The sequence below is a fragment of the Sphaeroforma arctica genome (genome assembly GCF_001186125.1).
Source record: "Sphaeroforma arctica JP610 unplaced genomic scaffold supercont1.658, whole genome shotgun sequence".
Classification (NCBI taxonomy): domain Eukaryota; class Ichthyosporea; order Ichthyophonida; genus Sphaeroforma; species Sphaeroforma arctica.
Genome location: NW_014039900.1, coordinates 1 through 10,246, shown reverse-complemented (window position 1 = coordinate 10,246; position 10,246 = coordinate 1). Strand labels below are relative to the sequence as shown.

The 10,246-nt window shown below is 40.1% G+C and overlaps 1 protein-coding gene across 1 annotated transcript; it reads left to right on the top strand.

Moving 5' to 3' along the window:
• Positions 1–1,777: 1,777 nt before the first annotated feature.
• SARC_07879 (arginyl-tRNA synthetase) lies at positions 1,778–10,103 on the top strand. Its single transcript, XM_014298157.1, has 14 exons — positions 1,778–1,994; positions 2,261–2,395; positions 2,792–2,912; positions 3,469–3,560; positions 4,028–4,232; positions 4,546–4,680; positions 5,391–5,495; positions 6,070–6,273; positions 6,705–6,919; positions 7,287–7,371; positions 7,655–7,756; positions 8,458–8,608; positions 9,012–9,112; positions 9,614–10,103. Exons 1-14 carry the CDS (start codon positions 1,861–1,863, stop codon positions 9,740–9,742), a joined length of 1,914 nt encoding a protein of 637 aa, XP_014153632.1. The 5' UTR covers positions 1,778–1,860; the 3' UTR covers positions 9,743–10,103.
• The last annotated feature ends 143 nt before the right edge of the window (positions 10,104–10,246 follow it).

The following is a 10,246-nucleotide window of genomic DNA, read 5'->3' as shown; positions in this document are numbered from 1 at the left end:
TATATACAATTGTTTGGTGTATTGTAATTGTTCGATTCCACGTCACACTACAGTTGTAGCCATCAAGTATGCGTCCCTGTTAGATGGAATGGTTTATATGTGTGTCATTGGTACGTATGCACTTGGTATGTTTAATAGGACGTGCGTGTATTATACATCTGCATGTGTAACCAGAAAAGTAGATACACAGTGTCTTCAACTGCATACGCTCGCTACGCGCGCTTATGTAGCGTTACATATAACACAACACAGAGCACAGCACGATCGCATCAACAATGTAACGACTAGACGTATGTCTTGGCAATACATAGTTAATACATATCAAGGCATATGGAATGGTGTAGGCTTAGGTTATGCATGCACCTTTCAGAAACTGACGGTCTACAAACGTGGTTTTACGTAGATGCGGAGAGGTGGTATATTCACGTGCACAACTATACAAGTATACTGATTACGTATACATACCTAAGTGTAGATGAAAATATGTGTGTGGTGGGTGGATTGGGGGGGGGGGGTACAACTATACCTATTGTAAATGTATATACAACCTAACATATACGTACATTCAACCTAACAGATACGTACGTACAACCTATTATATACGTGCATACAACCTAACATATACGTACATTCAACGTAACAGATACGTACGTACAACCAAATATATACGTGCATACAACCTAACATATACGTACATACAACCTAACATATACGTACCTACAACCTATTATATACGTGTATATAACCTAACATATACGTACATACAACCTACCAGATACGTACGTACAACCTATTGTATACGTGCATACAACCTAACATATACGTACATACAACCTAACAGATACGTACGTACAACCTATTATATACGTGCATACATCCTAACATATACGTACATTCAACCTAACAGATACGTACGTACAATCTATTGTACACACAACCTAACATATACGTACATTCAACCTAACAGATACGTACGTACAACCTATTATATACGTGCATACAACCTAACATATACGTACATACAATCTAACATATACTACATACAACTTAACGTATACGTACATACAACCTAACATATACGTACATACAACCTAACATATACGTACAAACAACCTAACATATACGTACATACAACCTAACATATACGTACATCCAACCTAACATATACGTACATTCAACCTAACAGATACGTACGTACAACCTATTATATACGTGCATACAACCATATACGTACATACATCCTATTGTATACGTACATACAATTTAACATATACGTTCATACAACCTACAACCTAACAAATATGTACGTACGACCTAACATATACGTACATACAACCTAACATATATGTACATACAACCTAACATATACGTACATACAACCTAATATATATGTACATATATGTAAAGCATCTCTGTTGGGGAACCAATTATTGTCGCCGGAGACAACGGAACACACGCACATTGCATTGTATGTAAATAAAGACCAGTAAATATATATCCGTCAAAGACATAAACACCAGATAACAGCCTGTGTACACATATATCCACATAACCAATGCATTCCATACCTTTCATGATATTGTCATTCACACACACACCAATACAATCCATACACACGCCAATAAAATCAATTATAATTCACACATACGCCAATACAAATTATTATAATTCACACACACGCCAATACAAATTGATATAATCCATATACACACCAATAAATTTAAATTTAAATCTCACACACGCCAATAAAATCAATCGTAATCCACACATGCGTCATACAGGAGTATCGAAGCACACAAGAGTCTCAAACTCCCTGCGGCAGCCAAGACTTCATCACAGGCCAAACCAGAGCCCAAAAAAATGTCCAAAGCGGAAAAGAAGGCCGCGAAATTGGCCGGGGTGCGGAAAATGGATGTGGACCCCAGAGACGCCGTACGCACACCTGGGCCTGAGCGAACGTCACCCGCGACTATGGACGCCTCGGCAGAGACCGAGTACGTGGGGTGTAGCCTAGTGGGTGCGATATGTTGTGATAAGATGCGACTTAGTGCAATGGCATTTGGTGTGTTGTAGGTTGTGATAACTTGTGACATCCTACAGTATTGTCTGCAAGTGTAGTATTTTACATCATGAACTGAATCTTATTTAAGTGTAATATTTTGATAAACCCCTTTCAAACACCTGCCCTGTAGTCAACTCAGTGTCTGGTACCTTGCCCTGCACCTGCTGACTTGGGACTGGACTCCTGTCCCTATTTCAGGTACATGATCGACGTATTTGGACATATCAAAGCAATGTTTGAGACAGCCACAGCCTCCGCCTTCCCGTTGCTTGCGAACTCACCCGTTGCGTTAGTACTATCAACGAAACCAGGCGCACACTACCAGAACAACAGGTATGATTATACTATACACACACGTGCACATGTGTAGATGGGAGCGTGTGTTGTGTTGTGTGTACACATCCATAGTCTTACAAACGCACACTACCAGAACAATAAGTAAGACTAAACTGTTACGTATAGTCACAGACATGACACACCTTATCACGTGTGTGCAAGCAAGTATGTGAATGTGTCACTATGTGAGTGTGTATATATATATCTCACTGGTGGCCTATACATCAATATACCTATATATTTATAAATATATATAAATTCTATATATACACACACACACACACATATATATATATATATACATGCATATACATACTGTACGTATGTATACACCCCCCATCTATCTATACCAACAACACATACCTGACACTACACCTCCCCATCTATTTATAGCGCAATGTCTCTGTACTCTAAGAGTAAAGACTTCCCTGCTGACCAGTTTCCCGCAGATTCGCCTATGGACGCAGCTATGCGTCTGTGTGAGCACTTGCCGTCGTCAGATGTCGTGGAGAAGGTGTGTTTATCTTACCTACTGCTGTTTGTTCACTTGTGATCTCTTGCATGGTGTGTCACTTGCAATTTTTTGTATGGAGTGTTACTTACATTCCGTTATATGTATGGTGTGTGTGCATGGGGGGTTAGGTATCTTAACTTTTACTTCATATCAACTTTATTTTTATATCTTAACTTTAACTTTATATCTGTTTTTATATCTTAACTTTAACTTTATATTTTAGCTTTATTTTTATATCTTAACTTTAACTTTGTATCCCAACTTTAACTTGTACCACTCAAGTACTCTAGTCATTCAATCAGAGTGAGTATTCATCTCCTCGAACTTCAACTTGCTTGCGCGGAACGGACATCTGTGCGTGTACCTTGAACTACGCTTTAAGAAACACTAAACCCCTAAACCCTATAGGTTGTACGTCTCTGACTCAGTCATAGCCTGCTCAATACAACCATCCATAAACAACAAGTGAGCTTTCGCAGATCTCTCTAATGGTTTTAACCTAAAACCCTAAAACTCTGAAACCCTAAAACATTAAACCCTGAAATAAACTCATCAGGCAGAGGCTGTGAAGGGCTCGACCATCGCCGTGATCGTCAGCACAAAATATCTCACGCGACAAATGAACCTGCTGTTCCAATTGGGCGCCAGGTGGGTCTATGTGCACCAGCGTATGTGCAGGGCTATATGTATGACTGTATGTATGCGTATGTGTATGATTATATGCATGCGTATGACTATATGTATGTGTATGTGTATGACTATATGTATGCGTATGACTATATGTTTGTGTATGTGTATGACTATATGTATGCGTATGACTATATGTCTGTGTATGTGTATGGCTATATGTCTGTGTATGTGTATGGCTATATGTAAGTGTGATGCTATATGTCTGCGTATGTGTATGGCTATATGTATGTCCAATTCTCGCTGTGCTGGTGTATGTGTATGTCTACACATACACATATACTAAAACAGATTCACTTATCCCTTCAACTACTCGTCATCGACTAATTCATATCAGCGTCCACACCGGTTGGTCACCACACATCCACTCTAAAATCTTGATACGGCAACTTAGACCCCTCCAAACATCCCTCTTTCCAACAATTCAGACCCCCCAAGGTCAAGGAGGAGGTAGTTGTGGTGGACTATTCGTCGCCTAACATTGCCAAACAAATGCATGTGGGGCATTTGCGGTCCACTATTATTGGGGACTGCATATCCAACCTGTTTGAATTTATCGGACACAAGGTGCACCGAATCAACCACGTGGGTGACTGGGGCACACAGTTTGGCATGCTCATTGCACACTTGAAGGTAGGTACGGTGGGATGCATTACGCAGTTTGATAATGGGGTAGTATATATATATATATATATACATATATATATAAATGTGTGTGTGTGTGTATGTACACACTCACAAGCTATCTTAGATGAATGAGCGTCTACGGATACTATCATCTACTGCGACATATCAATCATAATAGCTGCATTTTTAACAGATGTGTTTGATCATGTCGATTGCTTGTTCTTTGTTTGTTCACATTTGTTCATGTACCATATACACACACGTACATACATACATCCCAACATCGCTAACTACAATGTGCCCTTCTTTATTTGGTTAGGATGAATATCCCGATTTCGAGACCAATTCGCCTCCAATTGCAGATCTTCAGGCGTTCTATCAAGGATCCAAAAAGCGTTTCGACGCCGATGAGGAGTTTAAAACACGCGCATGGAACGAAGTAGTGCTACTGCAGGTACGTACAGGATATGTGTGTACGAGATTAATCTGCATATATATTATATATATATATATTATATATATATATATTATATATATATATATCTATGTGGTCATGCCTTTTGTGAGTTGCCCGGTAATTCTATTTATAGCTACTTATGGTTGTTATTCTTGTTATGGTGTGGATCACTGCGCGTAATCATGTGTTCCCACGGTGTGTATGTAGTACATCAGTTGTGTGGGTGTGTTATTCTGTCGTCTGAGGCTATACGTCAAGTACATGCAAGGCTCCAAGCGATCCTTCACAGTATAAGCTTATATGTGCACGTATGGAGTGTGCATGGCATTAGGTGTATGTGTGTGCACTCAACGCGTATGCATGACCGTAGAGTGCCGTTGTACGCTTATAGCCACAGCCGGTTGTACGTATAGCCACGCACGTATCATATGTGCGCGTTCTACGTAATAAGGTACGCGTTCTACGTAATAAGGTACGCGTTCTACGTAATAAGGTACGCGTTCTACGTAATAAGGTACGCGTTTAAAGCAATTGTATGTTTGCACTAGCCCATATACTTCGGCTAGGCCTGGTAGTAGTACAAACGTATTTGTATATGGACGTGCATGAGTGGTAGGTGTCGGTACACGTACCGTACCTATCTATCCGCAATGTACATACGATCGTTGTCTCTAACCATGTAACCGTCCGCGTTGCCATGACAACAGAATGGAGACCCCGTGGTAACCAAGGCCTGGCAGCTCATCTGTGCCGCGTCCAGGAAAGAGTTCGATGTCATCTACAACCGACTAAACATCGTTGGACTCAGAGAGGTACGTCTGACTATTGTCGTACGTCGTACTATTGGTGTGTGCTTGATATCTGTGTCGGAGTGTAAAGAACATGAATGGATATATGGCATTACAATTGCCCACGCGTCAAGGATATGCAGTGTTTCTTCTCGTTATAATTTTCGTCTCGTTAAGAGTATACCTATTTATATATATATATATATATATGTCTTCAAATATTTATATTTATTTATTTATTTATATATATATACATCCTTGTCTTCATATATTTATATAAATATATTTCTTCATATATTTATATATTTATATGATAATATATATATACATCCATGTCTATATATCTATATTTATATATATATATATATGTATTATAAATGCATATTTGTATCTGTGTATATGTTTAATATGCATATATTATATATATATATATTATAGGTGTGCGTGCGTGCGTGTGTATATGTATATTCTTTTGTGCCACTAAAAACGAGTATCCACTACATACTGAATTGCGTCATCCCCCTCACCTTAGCACAATCCACACACCCACGTGCGTGTTCATATCACGCACTCACCCCCACTCCCCTGCACGTATCAGATGGGCGAGTCCTTCTACCAGTCCATGATGGTTGACGTGATCAAGCACTTTGAAGAGCGTGGGCTGGTGACAATTGAGGATGGGCGTAAGCTGGTTTTCTTAGAGGGCAAGGAGGTGCCTATCACCATTGAGAAGAGCAACGGGTCGTACACATACGACACCTCCGACCTGGCCTGTCTGAAGTACAGACTGGATACGTTGAAGGTATGTGTGTGTAGATGTGTAGGTGTGTGTATATGTAGATGTAGGTGTGTGTCGGTGTGTTTATGTGTAGGCGTAGGTGTATGTGTATTGTATGTGTATCTGCATTTTGTTTAGAACAATGCGCTTCAAGTGTGTGTATTCTAGTAGCATACACCTATGTTATGTACATGCAGTAGCATACCCTTGTTACGTATTGTAGGGTTTGAGGGATTATCGATAAAGTAGCATACACCTATGTTATGTATATGTAATAGCATACACCTATGTTATGTATGGTAGGGACAGGTTCCCTTTTCAGATATGACTGAGCAGGTAGACAATACCCCTCAGAGCTCATGAGTATATATCACACTATATATCTCAGAGTCGTATGAACCACTCAGAGGGACGTATATATATTTTAAACACGAGACACGTCTTTCCTAATATAGGCTGACTCCGTGATCTATGTGGTAGATGCGGGTCAATCGTTGCACTTTGAGTTGGTTTGGGGGGCCGCACGCAAGGCAGAGATATACGACGAGACTAAAAATAGAATCGAACACGTGGCGTTTGGGTTGGTGCTGGGAGAGGATAAGAAGAAACTCAAGACACGCTCAGGGGATACCATCAAGCTATCGGAACTACTGGATGAGGCTGTGGAACTGTAAGTATGAGTGTGTACATATGCATATGTATATGTACATGCATATGCCCGTATACATAGATATAGACATACATATACTTATACTTATACTTATACTTATACTTATACTTATACTTATACTTATACTTATACATATACATATATATATATATATATATGTATATATATATATATATATATAGAGATATATATATGTATGTATATACATGTATACATATATACATATATATATATATATATATATATACATGTGTGTGTGTGTGTGTGTGTGTATAGGTCATGTGGTCACGTGGTCTTTGAAGTGGCTGTCTAGTGCCTAAAGCACACTCGCCTATCCACTAACCACCCCCTCACTCGCATTAAATAGATCGTCTAAGGTGGTTGATGACAAACAGGCGACACTTGAAGACGACGCTAAGCTGACAGCACAGGAACGTGAAGATGCCATTAACGTATGTGCAATTGTGTTGTGCTTGTGTAGGTGAAACTACTAGAGCGCGCGTTGAAAAACCCACAAACCTAAACCATAAATCACAACCCTAAACCCTAAAAGCCTCAACTGTAACGCATCCACGAATACGAGTGTCTGTGTGTTCGCGTGTTACGTAGTGACACAGTTGGTTTTAAGGTTTAGGGTTTTAGTCACTGTCTATGCCCATACAGACCAGTGTCGCTCTACCAATGAAATCGTTCCTGATCCGCTAATACCTCATCCCGCGCATATTGCCATATTAGGCCATCGCGTACGGTGCGGTGAAATACGCCGATCTGAAAAGCAACCGAACGGCCGACTATGTGTTCTCATTTGATCGAATGCTGGACTTCCGCGGAAACACGGTATGTGTGTGTGTGTGCATATATATATATGTGTGTGTGTGTAATATGTATATATATGTGCACCTTATGGTCCGTGTGTATACAGTATATGTATAACACGCGTGTATGTGGCTGTATAATTGAGTGTGTTGTCACGTGTTGATGTGCTTGCAATGGTTGACGTGTTCGCTGTCAGCTTTCACACAATGCAACATATAACTCCCTGGTTGTTGTTGTAGGGTTTACTATACTCTATCGGCAGCACATACCTTATATCAATACAACCGCATATGACAACTACTGCAGAATGGATCTGTGTGTCTATCATACATGAGGTGTATCATCTGTGAGCGTACACACACATGTCACACATCTTAACCCGTCCCGTTGTATTGCCACGTACCTGTACGGTATAAACGGAGTACCTGTTGTGCGCGTTCGCTCGCGTCACCTGTCATCATATCACATCACATTACAACTGCACATACCAATACAAAGCATTTACTTAAGTGTCTGTCTTATATGTGTCATGTCTTTAGTTAGCAGCCAGCCACTGTGTAGGAATGTCGCATGCGCACAAATGCATACCACCTGAACCAGCATACACACACACACACACATATATATATATATATATATACATGTTACATTTTCACACACACACACACACGTTACCCTTTCACTAACACACACACACCCACATGTTACCCTTTACCAAGTAGGCGGTATACCTGCTGTACGCGTACACTCGCATCATGTCGATTGCGCGTAAGGCCGGAGTGTCTGAGGCTGACATGGCTGCAGATACCACACCGATTGTACTGGAACACCCCAAGGAGATCAAGCTCGCACTGCATCTGCTACGATTCCCTGGTAAGTGTAGGTATATCTAGGCAGGTTTTGGGGGTGTAGGGTTTGCCGGAGAGTATGTGTTTAGGGTTTTTGGGCGTCGTGTCAGTGCACGGAGTAATGTCCCTTGAGCCGTTTGTTGCTACACTCATCAGATATATTCATAGATAGTGATATATATATATACGTTTACATGTATATATATATATATATATACGTATACATGTATATATATATATATATATACGTATACATGTATATATATATATATATGTGTGTGTGTGTATATACATATATATATATATATATATAGATATATATATATATATATATATATCCTCTGCTTGAATGTGAGTTAGATATATTCGTAGATATAGTGATATCCCTTCCTCTGCTCATATATGCGTTCCTCCGCATGTCCCTACAGAGATAATTGAGCAGTTTGTAGCGGAGCTTAACCCACACGTGGTGTGCGGCTACATGTTCCAAGCGTCGCAATACTTCACCGAATTTTACGAAAACTGTCGGGTATGTATATTTGGTCATATATAGTTTTTGAGTTCACTTTCGGGTGTGTTTATTTGGTCATATGCACTCTTTGAGTTCACTTTCGGGTATGTTTATTTGGTCATATACACTCTTTGAGTTCACTTTCGGGTATGTTTATTTGGTCATATGCGCTTTTTGAGTACACTTTCGGGTTATGTTTATTTGGTCATATGCGCTTTTTGAGTTCACTTTCGGGTATGTTTATTTGGTCATATGCACTTTTGAGTTCACTTTCGGGTATGTTTATTTGGTCATATACACTTTTGAGTTTACAACCAGATTTTGTTGGTCGTGTGTATTAGTCTGGTACTGAATACAAACACACACCCACTCTCGTAGCATGATCTATTCCTAACCTCTATCGTGTCTAGTACTGAATACAAACACCCACTCACTCTCGTAGCAAGATTTATTCCTAACCTCTATCGTGCCTGGTACTGAATACAAACACCCTCAATCCCTCGCACCCACGCCCAACAGTGTACCGAGGTGGTTGACAGGAAGGTGGTGTCGTATAACATGAGCCGTATCAAACTCACTCGCGCTGTGGCGGTGGTCTTGGCCAAGTGCTTCGACATCCTCGGCATGAAGTACGTGCAGCGTATGTGAGCGCAAACCAATGGCTGTTAGGGAAGCTAAGCATAGCGAACGGGCGTGTGCACGTGTACTGTGTAATGACGCGGGGGTACGTTGTACTTAGGATTAGGAACTAATAAATAACTCCCAATGTGCTATTCAAAGCTCGGCCGTATCCATGTGGTCAAATACTCGCACCTTCAAACCCTGGAGAAGCCGTGACACCAATAGATACAGAGAGAGGCTATGAAACCTGCCGTTCGGTTACTCAACAATAGATCGGTATATACACGCTACAATTATGGTCTTAATAGAAGTTTAAAGCTCGTACATTGGATTGACTAGAAGCGTGTAGCGTGACGGGAGTGTCCTCAAATAAATATATGATAGCCAATTCTCAATAACCTAGTATTGATGCTTGTCTAAATCTACCGCATACATGTGCTTAAATCTTATCTCTTTTAGAAACTTGGCAGCATATATGATAATATTCCAATGACATTTTACTACCATGTATTTATAGATGCATATATAAAG

What these genes read in the sequence shown, in the direction of transcription:
- SARC_07879 (XM_014298157.1), top strand. Translation starts at nt 1,861, where the DNA reads ATGTCCAAAGCGGAAAAGAAGGCCGCGAAATTGGCCGGGGTGCGGAAA. An exon ending in TGCTCATTGCACACTTGAAG is followed by an intron (nt 4,233 to 4,545) that starts GTAGGTACGGTG and finishes TTATTTGGTTAG; the next exon opens with GATGAATATCCCGATTTCGA. An exon ending in AATTTTACGAAAACTGTCGG is followed by an intron (nt 9,113 to 9,613) that starts GTATGTATATTT and finishes CACGCCCAACAG; the next exon opens with TGTACCGAGGTGGTTGACAG.